Here is a 17,845-nt window from a genome sequence, read left to right on the forward strand (position 1 = left end):
CTCTTACCTTTTCATTTGACCTTTTATTTTGTCTCATCATCTGCTTCAATTACTGTCTAAAATTTCACCACCTGTAACTTTCTTTACTTTTTAGTGCATGTCTTTAGTAATCTTAGATGGGGAAATGCGAGCATGAGTCTTTTTGTTTAGTTATTGTAAGGTTGAATTTATTCAACCATCTAATTGGCTTTATTCCGTGCCAAATTTGCTTGTAATTCAGCATTTAGTAACCCTGTATGTAGGTGGGATTGTTGTAAGGGTAGTGAGTGAGATAGTGTGAAGATTGCTCAAGAGTGTGCAAGAAAACAGAGTGTCGCGGCTGGGACTCGCGGCTGGACTCGCGGCTTCAACCCGCCAGAAGATGCACACGTGCCAAGCATGCTGGAAGATGAACAGTCATGCTAGCTGGAGCACTACAGGACAAAACAGGACAACTGGCCATACGGTTAACTCGCGACTGGAACTCGCGACTTAGTCAAGCCGCGAGGTCAAGCCGCGAGCCACCCCTGTTTTGGAAAAACCTGACGTTTCGCATTCCTCTTCACTCCAGTATAAATACCCTTTTAACCCACGTTTGAAAGAGAGCTTCCAGAGAGAATTTTGAGAGAGAAACTGAAAGTTCAAAAACGTGTACAAAAACACTTTTGAACGTTTAGACCCCCAAAAACCAATTTAATCAACACACGCAAAATGTTAAACAATAGTGTGCGGAAACTTAACATATGCTATAACATGGTATTGATTAAACAACTATCTAAGCCACAACAAAATACACCACAGCAGATAATGTAAAGGCAGAGATAGAGAGGAAGGAAGATGCAAACACAGCGATAACACCAGATATGTTATCGAAGAGGAAACCGAAGACCTCGGCGAAAAACCTCTTCGCCGCCCTCCAAGCGGTAATCAATCCACTAGAAAATACAGTTGGGATACAAGGACAGCAATAGACCCTCCAAGCCTAATCTACCCAATGCACCTAAGCCCTCCAAGCTTCTTGCTCCAACGAGGTTGCGCCGAACCTTTTTCTTTTCTAGCTTTCCGGATTCCGCTACTACACCGTAGCATCAACCAATAAATATTGGCTCCTTCCTAACTGCTTCCCAGAACTCCAAACGACTGTCTCACAGAGATGATAATGGTGAGAACCAGGTTTGGTATAATGGCCTCTCAAGGATTTGACAATGGAGAGGAAGAGAGTGAGGGAATTTGATGAGACTCTAAGGTAGAGATTGTGGGTGAAACAATCTGGTTTTTCTTTAGGGTTTCTCTCTCAAAATTCTCTCTGGAAGCTCTCTTTCAATCGTGGGTTAAAAGGGTATTTATACTGAAGAGGAGTGGAATGCGAAACGTCAGGTTTTTCCAAAACAGGGGTGGCTCGCGGCTTGACCTCGCGGCTTGACTAAGTCGCGAGTTCCAGTCGCGAGTTAACCGTATGGCCAGTTGTCCTGTTTTGTCCTGTAGTGCTCCAGCTAGCATGACTGTTCATCTTCCAGCATGCTTGGCACATGTGCAGATCTTGGCGGGTTGAAGCCGCGAGTCCAGCCGCGAGTCCCAGCCGCGACACTCTGTTTTCTTGCACACTCTTGAGCAATCTTCACACTATCTCACTCACTACCCTTACAACAATCCCACCTAAATACAGGGTTACTAAATGCTGAATTACAAGCAAATTTGGCACGGAATAAAGCCAATTAGATGGTTGAATAAATTCAACCTTACAATCTCCCCCTTTGGCTATTCCGTGACAAAACCCTAAAACAGACTCTAGACTTAACATGTGAGTTGGGAACAGTTGATCAAAACTCACTCACACCTAATTCTAGAAGCTGTGAAGCACTTGAATCATATGAACATAAACTCCTGAAACACAACAATACACCATGATCATTGTAAGCAGAAAATTATAAATGCATATGAAACAGGCAAAAAGAGATCAAGCATAAGATGGAGTTAATGAACAAACCATGGCTTGATCAACCAAGTGAACACCACAAAGTAGTGATCACAGTGTTCATTCACACTTGGAATGAACACAAAGACATACAAGTTAACAAGCACAAGGCAAGACACTTGTATGCTCAACACTCAACCAATGCATAGCACACATGGCATATGCATCTAGGAACAATCCTACAAGGGCACAAGAGTAACAGTACATAAACCACAATGCAGAACATTTAGATTTAAAATACTGATTTCAACATAGCATAAAGGCTGCACTTAAGCATGGTACATACCATAAAGCCTACAAAACTATGCATAAAACAAAAACCCTAAAAGCTTACAAAAGCATATGGGTACAAACACATTATATTGAATAAAAACTTAAACAATATAAACTAAAAGTGCTTAAAATTTCTCCCATTCAAAGTGATGATAAGCTGTGATGCACTTGGAACATATTTATACTTGTACCCTGAAACACTTGCACAAAACACATTAGACCCTCAAGGTAAAGCAAGTAATAAATGACAAGTATAATATAACAAGTATAGAAATGGCTATAATGATCACATAGCAAAGCAAATGATCATCTGAACATGCATTTAATGAAGCATAATAGCATAGGGATAAATGCATGTCCAAAGCACAAACATGATGCAATGAGAACAACAAAGCATAACTCAAAGCATCATAAAGCCAACAAGAAAACAAATAGAACAAGGTTTTCTAGTTAACACAATGTCTTCTCCCCCTTGGTATATGCATCTCCCCTATGGAATATCTCTCCCCCTACAAATGTGCATGAGAAATAGAATTTCTCCCCCTAAGGATGTGCACAAGAGTCATATAGAAATGACAAAATACTCCGAAACATACTCTAGAGTATACTCTCCCCCTTTTTGTCAGGAATAGACAAAGGGTCAAGAAGAAACGAGGGCAAGATATGAAGGTATGAACAATGCTAATGATGCATGAGGGGAAAAAAGAAAAAAAAATTTTTTTTTTTTTTTTAAAAACAACTTTGAAAATAACCCTCAATATGCAAAACACGCGATTTTCGCGACTGAGTTAAGTCGCCAGGGCAAGCCGCCAAAACGCTCAAAGACAAAATTTTGAAAAATTTTCTAAGTGTTTTTCGCGACTGAAGGGTCTACCCGCGAGGGAGTCGCGAGCTGAGCCGCCAAAATCTCTGAGTAACCCTCGCGACTGGACCTTCCACTCACGAACAAGTTGCCAAAAAAGACCCGCGAAGACGCGACTGAGTCTCGCTACTTGACTTACCCGCGACTGAGTCGCCAAAACAGGGCAAAACAGGGTTTCTTGAAAAATTTCAGATTTTTTAACAAAATACTTTCCAAAAACACCTAAAACACTCAAAAATCTTTTTGGCTTGAATTAACAAAGATTGAGCATGTGAAAACACATTTCATCAAGTACAATCACACAAATGAATATGGCATTTATTGAACATAAACTTGTGTGTTGTGTGTGGATATCAACAATGAAATAGTCCTTGGTCTAATGTGAAGTTTCAATGATCAATTCAACCAAGGCATACACAATTAGCACTAGATCATGTGACCAATCTCAATTATAGAAATATGAATATATGACCTCCCACACAACTTGATAACATAACTTGGAGCTTTTCATTTGACTCCACTAACAATCATAACATTTGATCTTTTTGATCTATTGAGGCAATCATCTCTCATTGTGAGAGGGATAGACAACATTTTTCTTTGAAGAACAGGCCTTTGGCCTTTTTGAAAGAAATTTCACTTTTAATATAAGGTCGCTTACCCTTTTTCCTAGTCAAATACTAGAATGTGCGACAGGCTTTTGCAGCTCAATATCTCTTTTCATTTGGAGATTTACATTTGGTGAGCTCTTTTTAGCAAAAAAAAATAAAAAGTGGGAAGATATATAGACACAAGTCTATGCATGTCTCAAGATCAACATAACCATTCACTAATCATTCATGACAAGTTTGAAGATCTATTTACAACAATCACATAGATTTCAAGATTTCTTCCACAGTGATATGAGTGCAAAGAAACAAGCAATGCTCGAAAATGCACAAAGCCATTAGCACAAAGGTACAAGGCAAAACAAGTTTTGAGACAAAACTCAACAACGTCGATCAAGCTTTTTGATTTTCTACTTTTTATGTGGTTTTGGATTTTTACACACACAAACCAAAGACATAAAAGTAAGATCAAAACAAAAACAAAACAATGCATATAAAGATATGCATGATGCACAAATGCATGACAATGAAGCATCTAATGCATGAAGGGTCCTACAAAGATCGAAAGAATTAGATCAAGGACCAAAGGAGCAAAAGCTCAACCAGAGGAACCCTTCCTCATCCAAACAGAACAATTGTTTGGAATGAGTGTCTCATGAGAAGTGAGACGAGGGTTGGAAGAATGAGAACCGGAGATGCACATAGACAAGGAGTTAAGAGCATTAAACACTTTCTTTAACAACATGCCATTATCACTCAAATCCGGTTTATCCTTTTTAGCACAACTTCCAAGAAGCTCAAGTTTTTCTTTTCTTTTGATTCTTTTAAAAGCATGAAACTTAGAGCATTGAGGTCTTAGATGACCAAAGGCACCACAATGGTGACACACAATGTGTTTAGGTCCACTAGGCCTTTTGGGAAGGGATCTAGCAATATGGTTTTGTTCTCTCTTCAACTTATGACATTGAGGTTTTATATGACCAGTCACACCACAATGGTGGCAAGTTGGAACAAACTTAGATCCATCCAGAGCCTTAGGTTGAGACCTAAACAGAGGCTTTGACTTAACAGCCTTTCTCTCCACATTTTGATTTCTTTTATGTGGAGGAATGTACACCGATTTGTCCTTTAAGGTAGAACACACACTAGGCACAAAATCGGGTATCACAACATGATTGCAACAAATATTTTCATCCTTTTTAACAATAGGTTCAGCAATCAAACACTTGGCATGCATCTTAAGAGATTCATTTTCACATTTAAGATCATCAACAAGTTTGTTAGACAAAACAAGTTTAGCATCCAAGTCCATATTCAAACATTCAAACTCTTTCAGCTTTTCAAGAGAAATTTCAGCAAGTTTTTTATATTTCTCAACCAATTTGTTGGATTCATTGAGCTTAGCAATCAAATCATCCTTTTCACAAAATAACTTGCTCAAATTCTTTTGAAACTTCTTAGCATTTTTCTTCAAGAGTTTGTCAACAACACCCATGGATTCAATTAACATGTCATCACAATTATGAGGATTAGCACTCATAGAGACATTTTCACAAACACGTGGCATGTTACATTCATCACCAACCAAATCATGCAAAGAGGCATACAAAGCACAATCCATGGCAAATAAACAAAAGGGGTCAAGGATCACACTTAGGTATTTAAACCACAATAAGTGTACCCGCTCTGATACCAATTGAAAGTTCAAAAACGTGTACAAAAACACTTTTGAACGTTTAGACCCCCAAAAACCAATTTAATCAACACACGCAAAATGTTAAACAATAGTGTGCGGAAACTTAACATATGCTATAACATGGTATTGATTAAACAACTATCTAAGCCACAACAAAATACACCACAGCAAATAATGTAAAGGCAGAGATAGAGAGGAAGGAAGATGCAAACACAGCGATAACACCAGATATGTTATCGAAGAGGAAACCGAAGACCTCGACGAAAAACCTCTCCGCCGCCCTCCAAGCGGTAATCAATCCACTAGAAAATACAGTTGGGATACAAGGACAGCAATAGACCCTCCAAGTCTAATCTACCCAATGCACCTAAGCCCTCCAAGCTTCTTGCTCCAACGAGGTTGCGCCGAACCTTTTTCTTTTCTAGCTTTCCGGATTCCGCTACTACACCGTAGCATCAACCAATAAATATTGGCTCCTTCCTAACTGCTTCCCAGAACTCCAAACGACTGTCTCACAGAGATGATAATGGTGAGAACCAGGTTTGGTATAATGGCCTCTCAAGGATTTGACAATGGAGAGGAAGAGAGTGAGGGAATTTGATGAGACTCTAAGGTAGAGATTGTGGGTGAAACAATCTGGTTTTTCTTTAGGGTTTCTCTCTCAAAATTCTCTCTGGAAGCTCTCTGGAAGCTCTCTTTCAATCGTGGGTTAAAAGGGTATTTATACTGAAGAGGAGTGGAATGCGAAACGTCAGGTTTTTCCAAAACAGGGGTGGCTCGCGGCTTGACCTCGCGGCTTGACTAAGTCACGAGTTCCAGTCGCGAGTTAACCGTATGGCCAGTTGTCCTGTTTTGTCCTGTAGTGTTCCAGCTAGCATGACTGTTCATCTTCCAGCATGCTTGGCACGTGTGCAGATCTTGGCGGGTTGAAGCCGCGAGTCCAGCCGCGAGTCCCAGCCGCGACACTCTGTTTTCTTGCACACTCTTGAGCAATCTTCACACTATCTCACTCACTACCCTTACAACAATCCCACCTAAATACAGGGTTACTAAATGCTGAATTACAAGCAAATTTGGCACGGAATAAAGCCAATTAGATGGTTGAATAAATTCAACCTTACAGAAACCCTAAAGAAAAACCAGATTGTTTCACCCACAATCTCTACCTTAGAGTCTCATCAAAATCCCTCACTCTCTTCCTCTCCATTGTCAAATCCTTGAGAGGCTTTTATACCAAACCTGGTTCTCACCATTATCATCCCTGTGAGACAGACGTTTGGAGTTCTGGGAAGCAGTTAGGAAGGAGCCAATCTTTATTGGTTGATGCTACGGTGTAGTAGCGGAATCCGGAAAGCTAGAAAAGAAAAAGGTTCGGCGCAACCTCGTTGGAGCAAGAAGCTTGGAGGGCTTAGGTGCATTGGGTAGATTAGGCTTGGAGGGTCTATTGCTGTCCTTGTATCCCAACTGTATTTTCTAGTGGATTGATTACCGCTTGGAGGGCGGCGAAGAGGTTTTTCGCCGAGGTCTTCGGTTTCCTCTTCGATAACATATCTGGTGTTATCGCTGTGTTTGCATCTTCCTTCCTCTCTATCTCTGCCTTTACATTATCTGCTGTGGTTTATTTTGTTGTGGCTTAGATAGTTGTTTAATCAATTCCATGTTATAGCATATGTTAAGTTTCCGCACACTAGTTGTTTAACATATTGCGTGTGTTGATTATTTTGGTTTTTGGGGGTCTAAACGTTCAAAAGTGTTTTTGTACACGTTTTTGAACTTTCAGTTGTAAACGTTCAGGAAAAAAAAATGTATAGAACACTAAAATGTCTCAGAAATCATGAATAGAAAAATATTGATGGTTTCAAAAGTTGTTGCCATCATGATGAAGGGGATAAAAGTTAGGGACAAAAATGAACTTCTAATTTAGTTTATCTATTAGAAAGTGACGATCATACAAGCTGAGGAGCCGTCTCAAAAATTGTTGGAATATTGTATCTATAAGTTTATAACACACAAGCTGACATTCAAATGAAGATAGAAGTTTATCTTCTTTATTCTCTTAAAATTTGTTTACTTGCCATACCACCCAAACTAAACGTATTCCATTAATGTCAAACAGACACTTAAAACTAGGTACCATTTCAGATACCCTTAAATGTAGATCCTATTGACTACATGTCTCCATAAGAAAGGGAATACAAGGGGTGACATTTAAATACAAATCATTTTTTCTCCTACAGGTTGATCCCAAATTCTCGGTCATGTCAAGTTCTTCTGGTTTAACTTCATTTGGTAGTTTCCAGTCAAAGTGGTATAGCAATTGAGCAAGTGCAAGTTCAATAATTGCAATACCAAATGTTATGCCTGGACACATCCTTCTTCCAGCCCCAAGTGGAAGGAATTCAAAGTCATTCCCTTTAAAATCAAAAGAAGAACCATGGAACCTCTCTGGCTCAAAGTAATCAGAATTAACCCAATAATCAGGATCTCTCCCAATAGCCCACACATTGACAATAACTTTGGTTTTAGTAGGTATATCATATCCATTGATTTCACATCTCTCCCCACATTCCCTTGGGATTAAGGTTTCGTGAGGATGTAATCGTAAAGTTTCTTTAACAACTAATTTCACATAATCTAACTTCTGAGTGTCTGTATATTCAATTTTTCTCTTTCCTTCAAAGACCTTGCACACTTCAGCTTGTGCCTTCTCCACTACCTTTGGGTTTCTAAGCAACTCTGACATTGCCCATTCTAAGGTTGTTGCTGCAGTCTCACCCCCTGCAAGGTAGATTTCCTGAAAAATATTTGAACTAACTTTTAAGTCATATAAATCTTATTAGTAGTTGAAAAACACTTACTATTGCAAGAGTCTATTAAGTCATACCGAAGTGACAGCTTTGATGTGCTTGGTTGTGATCTCAAATTTGAGGTCACTCGACTTCTGAAGTTTCAGGAGCACATCAATAAGATATTCCTTGCATGAAGAGTCATTGGTGGTGCTAGTGGTTATCATTTTCATCTTATGATCATCAATTATATCCTCAAGAATTTTGTCCCTCTTTCCGTGAAGTCTTTTCAAGGTAGTCTTCATCCCATTGATTGAGGCAATAAATTTAAGTGAGGGATACAAATCCGGCACAATAAAACCTGAAGCAAGCACCATTATCTCCTTAACCAAAGATATGAACTCGTCTTGGGCTTTGCACTTTTCTCCAAATGCAGCTCTAGAAGTTACAGTATTTGTCAAGTCGAATAAATGCTTGCTGAGATTGATGGAAAGCCCGTTGGACAAAGAAAGAGTTTCAATAAGATTCCATACCTCTTCTTCTCTTACTGACCTAAATGACTGAACTCGCTGAGCAGTTAGAAGTTCCAAAGCAAAATTTTTCTCATTTGTCTCCAGCAATCGCCATAGGGAGAGCCAAGAATGCCTGAATATGCATATGATAGAAATTCTCCCACAAAAAAGTCAGGCCTTTGTGCAAAACAAAGTTCATGTGTTTTCAATACCTCTCTTGCTGCTTTTGGTGACGAAATGATCACCGCTGATACCTCACCCAACTGTAGCCGCATAACAGGTCCATGTTTCTTTGCTAAATCTCTCAAAGAATTATGAGGTAATGATCCTGAGGTAATCAACTGATGCAAGTTCCCTATAAGAGGAAGCTTTCACAGCCCTGGTGGCGACTTCAGGATGGTACCTCGGGCTTTATTTCTCTTCCAATATGCCACCAGTACCAAAAGGAAGAAGGAACAGGTAAGGATTGAAGTAAAAGACAGTAACTGGAACATTATGGACATTGAAGAGGCTCTTACAAATGTGTGAACTCTAGATAGGTTTCTGGTGTAATTTTAGTACTCTTTTATAGAAATATCATGCACTTAAAACAATTTTGTAAGCATCTAATGATGTCATCCCAGAATCATTAGGATTTTAAAAGCTACTATGCGGATGTGACTTGGTAATAAGAGTTCTTTTATTGCTTCACATGATGCTTGATAGGAATTGAATAGTTTAAGTAGTGACACTTCAATGAATGTGTTAAGCCCACAACGATAGCATCATTAAGACTCCGATAGTACACGTTGTATTATCTTTACTATCACATGACGTGAGGTTGATGAGTCCACACCAGAAACTTCTTTTTGTTGTTTAGCCAAAAATAAAGAGAAAGTGATTTCATATTATGACTTGCAAGTAAGAACAAAGAAAAAGGAAAAGAAATTGATTTGATATATAACCTAATGCAGAAGAGACCTGGACAACCTTCAATTATTCATCTGCTTGTATTCAATTTATCTTGAGGGTTTAACTTTTTTTTTTTTGGCTAAATCTTGAGGGTTAACTTAATGGTTATCTTTTTCAATAAGTTAAAGTAATCTATATCTATATATTACTAAAAGCAGAAGCGTAGCATTAATGTTGCTGCTTTCACGTTGCCCCACATTAGCTGCCACGTCATTCTCTTTTTTTTTTTTTCTTTTTTTTTTCTATTTTAAAATATAATTTGTCCTACAATTTTAAAATAGTTTTACAATTTTCAATTCTATAAATGTAGTCCACTACTTATTTATTTACTTCCGCTATCACCTTATAAAGACTTGGGATTTTATTAAATCCAACCCACTACTTATTTATTTACTTTCACTATCACCCTATAATAAATCTATATAATTAATCCAGTCCACCTCTTATTTATTTAGTTCCATAATCAAGCCCAATCCAAAGGTTTTTCAGTTCAGTTTTAGGGTTTTATGTGAACCCTTTTAGCTTAAAAAAAAACAAAAACAAAAACAAAAACAAAACAAAAAACAAAAACAAAACAAAACGTTGAAACCTTTCAAGCTTTTGGGTTTTTTTTTTTTTTTTTTTTTTACCAATTTTCTTATAATTGTTTTTAACATTTATTCTTTTAATGTTTATACTTCTCCAACCTTTCTCTCTCTCTTACCATTTCATCTCCCCATTACTTCAATTTTTCTCCCTCCTTTACCTTTTCATCTCTCCACTACCCTCTACATTAATATCATTATTCCTCTTTTTCTTCATTCTCCATTATTTTTGCCTCTTCTTATTCACACCCTCTTACTATAAATTTTTCACTATCTCTTTTATTCTATGCATAGTTTTCCCTCACAAAAAAAAAAAGGTCCTCTCTCTCTCTCTCTCTCTCTCTCTCTCTCTAAATTTTTTGGTGGATTTTTTAATTTTTCTTGCATCTCTACTTTAGGTTGATAATTTTTTATATTCTTTAAAACTCTATTTTGGGTTAATGCGATTTAGTTTTGTTTTTAAAATTGTGATTTAGTTTTGTTTTTTAAATTGTTGTTGTTGTTTTTTTTTTATTTTTTATTCTCTTTGATTGTTAAATGTTATCCTATTGCGTTTTAAAGAATTAAATATAGTATATAAAAATATAATATTATTCTATTACATAGCATGATTTGGATAATTTGGTATTTATTCGGTTATATAGCATGATTTTTTATAATGCTCAATTTAGATGTTAAACTATGAGACTTTACTAATTTTTGTTTATTTTCTAATCCTTTGTGGTGGACAAAGACTCTTAATAGTTGTATTAGAAGTACTCTATAATACCATTTATTTAAAGAAAAGCAAAGGTTAGCCAAACGAAAATAATTGGATAGGTGACAAATTTTAACTTTTGCAATTTTATTTTTATTATTATTATTTTATAACAATGCATGTATAGAAATATAATTCTTAGGTTTTGCTAATAATTGTTTATTTGATAATATGTTTTGGGTGACCGATATTATAATTTCTACAAAGAAAATAATCTTAATAGATTATCAAAAGCAAAATTTTATCCTAATATTTGTTCAATTAATCATTAATGTTAAGTTTTATTAATTTTTTTTTAGTTTACGTTTTTTTGTTGTTTTGGATTGTTCCTATATTATATTTATGATTGTTCTTATAATAAATAAAATATGATTATGAAATACATTACTCATTATTAGATTAGTTTAAATTGTAAAAAAAAAAAAAAATTAATAAAACCACCATAAAAATAATTATCACGCACAATATGCGGGTTCACGGCTAGTAAAATATAAAAAACAAACATTTGTGATGGTTTTTAGATCCCTTAAAAACACAATTGGATTAACTTAGGTAATTAGCCAAGTTGTTACTTAGTCCAAATTAACAAATCTAGGTTATCACAATTAAAACAATCATACATGCAAAGCAGCGGAAGGATAAATAACACAATGATATGATCACCTAGGAAACCAAATCGGTAAAAACTTGGGGAGGATTTAACCTAGCTATCCTCAAGGTAAACTTGAATCCACTATGAAAGAATCGAAATTGTTCAACAGGACTTAGACCACTAACATCCTATTGCTACCCACTAGTAGAAACTTACTGACACGACCACGTGTAAGCTCCGAAACCACGGATTCCTTCTTTCTTGGATTCTCCAACAAGCACAAGCACACCCTCTTGTGTTTCTTTAAGTTCTTAAGGCAGCAACTGATTGATAATCAAGCTCTTGAAGAAATCTCCTTCTTGATAATCCTAAGCTTGTGTAAAGGAAGGCTCCTCACAGATCTCACAAGAGATTTACACAAATAGCAATATGAGCAACACTAAAACGTGGCTAGGGTTTGCCTTATATACCCAGGGCAAATTAGAAAACCCTAAATGTTTTAAAACAAAACTAGGGCTGAGTTGGAATTCTGCAGAAAACGCATTAGACTCGATTTTCGATTGATCGAGCGAAGCTTCGATCGATCGAACCAGGCCGAGAAGCATAAATGATTTCTGCATTAGCTTGTTCCAACTTTACATAAATGAATCAACTTTGAGCAAGTCTAAACACGACTAAACATCTTGTTTTGATCATGGTTTGCCAACAATACACATTAGAGTTCTAAATACATAAAATCTAAATCTTTAGAACCTAACAATTTGGTAATGACTTCATATATCATGACAAGTGATTTCATATTATAACTTGCAAGTAAGAGCAAAGAAAAAAGAAAAGAAATTGATTTGATATATAAACTAACGTAGAAGAGACCTGGACAACCTTCAATTATTTATCCGCTTGTGACCGATTTATCTTGAGGTTAATTGTTTTTTTGCTAAATCTTGAGGGTTAACTTAATAGTTATCTTTTTCTACAAGTTAGAGTAATAAAATATAAAACAAACAAACAAAAAAACAAAACAAAACAAACAAACAAACATTTGATAATGACTTCATATATCATGACAAGTGGGAAACCAGAATATATATTAGCCAAAAACAAATAGCCAAAGCTGAACTGCTTGACAAAGTTTACAAATATGAAATATCCTTAATTCTAATAAAATGACATGTATTAGAGGGTGTATCGAGGTTTGTTACCAAAAAGTAAAGAATGTGGAGCAACAAATTTCCATCCTTCATATTACTTGAGTCTTTGATGAAATTTAAAATCTACATACCAGCCTAATGACAACACTGAAAGGCAACATAGGGTTCTAATGCTATGCTTATTATTGGGTACACGTGAGTGAAGCCCCCATATTAAATAATAAAACAAAAATGAATAGTTAATATACCATAGTTAAACCTAAACTCATTGGCTGAAATCTTTTGCGTTAAGTAGTGTCTCTATATGTTATACTAAATTATTAATTACTCAATTGGAGTCCTACTAAGATATTCTCTCCCCAATTCAATTTAATGGCCTACATCCATAATAGAAAACCAAAAGGCACAAGAATATTGAAATGCCCTTTAAGATTGAGCTCTGCTATGCAAGGTAACAGTTCAAAAAAGTGAAAATGATTTCTAGGTATGCAACACACAGCAATGCTACTCAACTAGCAGGAAATTTATCTTTAGAACTATAAGTGCATCCACAGCAGTGGTGCTATTTTTTTAGCTATTTGGCACCATAAAAAGCTACTTTATCTATTTTACCTATTTACTTTATAAAACATCCAACATTAGTGGATCTCTTTTAGCTTTTAACATAATAAAATAATATAAACATTACAATAAAATATTATATCTACTACATTATTTTATTAATTTCTTTTTTTCTCTCTATCTCTGTGCATGTCGTGCCTCTCCACTCTCACTTCTCATTTCTCTCCTCTCCACTCTCGCTTCTCTCTATCTCGTCCCTGCTCTCTCCTTCCCACCCGTCACCATCTCGAAACCTTCCTCGCCAATGTTGGAGACAAAATCATCGAAGCTCTTGAGGATCCTATTGGTTATGGGTTGTGGGTTGTGCCAGTGCGAGTTTGTGGGTTGTGCTGTGGGTTTGTGATCTTTCTCTCTATTCTAACCGATCTGCCATGGGTTTGTGATTTGTGATGTGAGTTTGTGTTTTGTGGTGGTTGTGGATGTGCGAGTTTGTGGTGGGTCGCTTATTGCAGGTGGTGGTGGTGGTGGTGGTGGTGGTGGTGGTGGTGGTGGGCGCTTTGTCGTTGGTGGTGATGGTGGGTCGTTGGGATGGGTTTAATGATCCGTGGGTTTGGTGGATTGGCGTTGCTTCAGTGGCAATGGTCCTATCCGGTGTTGTTTCTAGTGGCTAGGTGTCTGATTTAGTGGGTTTTTATATGGATTTTATAAGCACCACTGCCGGCAAGCTGGCCGGCGAAGCAAAGAGGAGATGAAAGGGGCCTCAAAGAGAGAGAAAGAAAGAATAAGAGAAAATATTTTTTTTAACGAGAGAAGGGAGAGAAGTTTAATAAAATATTATTATTATTTTTAGCTTCTTGCTAGAGTGCATGGCCATTTATAGCTATGCACTATAGCAAGAAGCTAAAAAATTTATCTATGGCACCACTACTGCAAAAATAGCTTTATAGCTATTTAGCACCACTATTGCTAGTGCTCTAATGACAACATCTCTGGCAGCTTCCAATCAAAATATAAGAGCAGGCAGGTAAGCTTTCATAAATTGGTAACCAGATCTAACTCGTAAAAAAGCAAAATTGCATAGAATAGCCTGGACAATTTTGGTTAACGTGCAAAGTGTACAACACATATCATTCTATCTTCATCCCCTAGTAATTTATCCAAACTAAAACTTTAGTGCACCAGTTCGTTTGAATGCATCAACTGCAGGTTCTAACCATGCCATGATTCTTCTTCCCCAGCTTCAGCAGCAGCTATCTCAAAATCCAATTTGTTTATTAGCTGCTCACTTACATGTTTTACCACAGACATCATATCAAGAATGATGCTTGGATCCAGGCCTACACCACCTCGTTTAGTCAGCCACAAATATGTCCTTTCCTGTTAACAGAAATAGAAACAGCGGAGCTTATTTGGGACTCCTCTTCTGAAGTGGCACCTACAATATAGTGCCATCCCACCTATAAAACAAAAGGTTAGTACTACATGCTGGAAGTACAGACATTTGCAACTTATGAAAAGATTATAACTAAAAGTGCAGTTTTGTCACCTTTGTTAATGTAACTATGACAGGAATATCTGATGTGTCAAACTGCAGAAATTCTTCCTCACTGATGTTAACCTCTGGTTTCTCATCACCCAATGCACCAACTGCAACACAAACTCTTGGGATGCCTGTATTGCTCAAAGCAACCTTCAGGAACAACAATAATAAGATACATTAGTTTTCAGTTTCCAATGGCAGCACAGTCATCTACTATTTATGATGCCTCTGATCATGAGAATCTAGGGAGAATAACGATGCCAAAAATTTATATGCCTGCTTCTATCATGGTAAAATAGATACATAGGCAAAAAGATTGTTTAAATGGGGAGCCTTTCTGAAATAGGGGTTGAGGATGCCAACCAATTCCCTCCCCTAGACCCCACAAAACTGAAGCCTTCTGCACTGAGTATGACCAATATCTATTACACTTATCAGAAAAAATGAAGCTCAGTGAAGTTCAATCAATCTAATTTAGACATGGTTCTAGCACAAGAGATATGGCTCATTAGCTCTCTAGACTTTATCAACAGCCAAAAAAATTCTTGACATCCTGACGAAATTAAGAGAAAAATTAAACTGCAAATGTATGTATGTGGAGAAAAACTACCTTAATGGTAGAACCTAGGGCATCAAGCAGATTCCCGTCTGAACAAACAACAAGACAATCAATATAAAGATCCTAGCAAATTTTTCCCTCCGCAACTATTAGAGATGAGAGATCAATTCCAGCCCCTATGAAAAATAAATAAGACCTCATTTTTCAATTCAAGCAAAGCAAGAACCTGTTAGGTTCTATAAACTAAGGATTTTATGTATTTAGAACTCTAATGTGTATTGTTGGCAAACCATGATCAAAGCAATATGTTTAGTCATGTTTAGACTTGCTCAACGTTGGTTCATTTATGTAAAGTTGGAATAACCTGTTGTAGAATTTATTTATGCTTCTCAGCCTAGTTCGATCGATTGAAGTTTAGGCTCGATTAATCGAAAATCGGGTCAGATGCGTTTTCTACAGAATTCCAACTCAACCCTAGTTTTGTTTTAAAAACATTTAGGGTTTTCTAATTTACCTTAGGTATAAATGGCAAACCCTAGCCACGTTTTAGTGTTGCTCATATTGCTGTTTGTGTAAATTTCTTATGAGATCTGTGAGGAGCTTTCCTTTACACAAGCTTAGGATTATCAAGAAGGAGATTTCTTTAAGAGTTTGATGATCATTCAGTTGCTACCATAAGAACTTAAAGAAACACAAGCGGGTGTGCTTGTATTTGCTGGAGAATCCAAGAAAGAGGGAATCCATGGTTTCGGAGCTTGCGCGTGGTCATGTTAGTAAGTTTCTACTGGTGGGTAGTAATAGGATGTTAGTGGTCTAAGTCCTGTTGAACAACTTCGATTATTTCATAGTGGATTCAGGTTTACCTTGAGGATAGTTAGGTTAAATCCTCCCCAGGTTTTTACCGGTTTGGTTTCCTGGGTGATCATATCTCTGTGTTATTTATCTTTTCGCTGCTTTGCATGATATGATTGTGTTGATTGTGATAACCTAGATTTGTTAATTTGGACTAAGTAACAACTTGGCTTATTACCTAGGTTAATCCAACTGTGTTTTTGAGGGGTCTAAAAACTATCAAGTGGTATCAGAGCGGGTTGCTCTCTTGTTGTTGATCTTTTGATCACTGGGTTGATCCTTGACCCCTGTTGTTATGGATTCTTGGAAAATCTTTTTGCTTATTCATCAACTTGCTTACTTGTTGTATTTGTCTCTTGTTGCTTTTGTTAAATCTTTCCTTGAACTTTTTGGTCTTATCACATGTGATAATAATTACTTGTGTTATACTGCCTTAACCGCCTTAAAGGCACATGATTCTTGTCTTTGGTATTTGGATAGTGGTTGTTCCAGGCATATGATAGGAAACAAAGGATTATTCAAGACTCTCTTTGAAGGAAAGATTGGAACAGTCACTTTTGAAGATGGAAGCAAATCTGTGATCAGAGGCATTGGAACTGTGGACATTCTAGGGTTGTCGGTCTTTGAAGATGTTTGGTATGTTGATGGACTAAAAGCAAATTTACTTAGCATCAGTCATATTTGCAACAATGGACTGAATGTTCTCTTCACTAAGTATGAATGTGAGATACTTGATAGAGGAGGTGATTGTATGTGTGTTGGTGTAAGGACAGTTGACAACTGTTATGGTCTAACACCTAGTATAAGCAACAAGTGCTTTAGTGCAAAGATTGATCAAGTTGATTTGTGGCATCAACGATTGGGGCATGCAAGTCATAAGCAGTTAGAAAAGATTTCCAAATGTGATGCAGTTGTTGGTTTACCTAAGTTTGAGAAGATAGATAAATGCATATGTGGACCATGTCAGATAGGTAAACAGATAAAATCTAAACATCCGTTTGTAGCAAGTGTTCAAACTTCAAGACCTCTAGAGTTACTACACATTGATCTTATGGGTCTTGCTAGAGTTTAGAGTTTAGGTGGAAAGAAATATATTCTAGTGGTTGTGGATGACTTTACTAGATATACTTGGGTTATACTTTTGAAAGATAAAGCTGAGGCTCCTAAGAAGATGATACATCTGTGCAAGAAATTGCGGTTGAGAAAGATACTGTGATAGTCAGAATCAGAAGTGATCATGGAAGAGAATTTAAGAATACCAAACTGGCTACTTTCTGCAATGATCAAGGCACACATCAAGAGTTCTCTTCACCCAAGACACCTCAACAAAATGGAATAGTGAAACGGAAAAATAGGGTTGTTCAGGAGATGGCATGTGTCATGCTACACAATAAAAAGTTGCCCAAATCCTTCTAGGGAGAAGCAATTAACATTTCAGGTTTTTAGAACACAAAATGATTGAGATTTGAGAGGGATATAGAGATACTGTTCGTGAATGTCGCTGCCACCATCAAATTATCAGAACTGGCGCTGGTACATTCTTTCTCCCTTTTTAGATTTAGGTATGAATTTTTTTCTTTTTTTAATAATAGGTATGAATTTTTTTT

At 36.8% G+C, this 17,845-nt stretch overlaps 1 protein-coding gene and 1 pseudogene across 1 annotated transcript; both read right to left on the minus strand.

Moving 5' to 3' along the window:
- Positions 1–7,408: 7,408 nt before the first annotated feature.
- LOC126716028 (desmethyl-deoxy-podophyllotoxin synthase-like) lies at positions 7,409–9,467 on the minus strand (annotated as a pseudogene).
- A 5,029-nt stretch (positions 9,468–14,496) lies between these two features.
- Positions 14,497–15,703, minus strand: LOC126705951 (uncharacterized). Its single transcript, XM_050405194.1, has 3 exons — positions 15,677–15,703; positions 14,834–14,977; positions 14,497–14,664 (listed from the first exon to the last, which is right to left on the minus strand). Exons 1-3 carry the CDS (start codon positions 15,701–15,703, stop codon positions 14,497–14,499), a joined length of 339 nt encoding a protein of 112 aa, XP_050261151.1.
- Positions 15,704–17,845: the final 2,142 nt, after the last annotated feature.

The sequence above is a fragment of the Quercus robur genome, chromosome 2, assembly GCF_932294415.1.
Source record: "Quercus robur chromosome 2, dhQueRobu3.1, whole genome shotgun sequence".
Lineage (NCBI taxonomy): Eukaryota > Viridiplantae > Streptophyta > Magnoliopsida > Fagales > Fagaceae > Quercus > Quercus robur.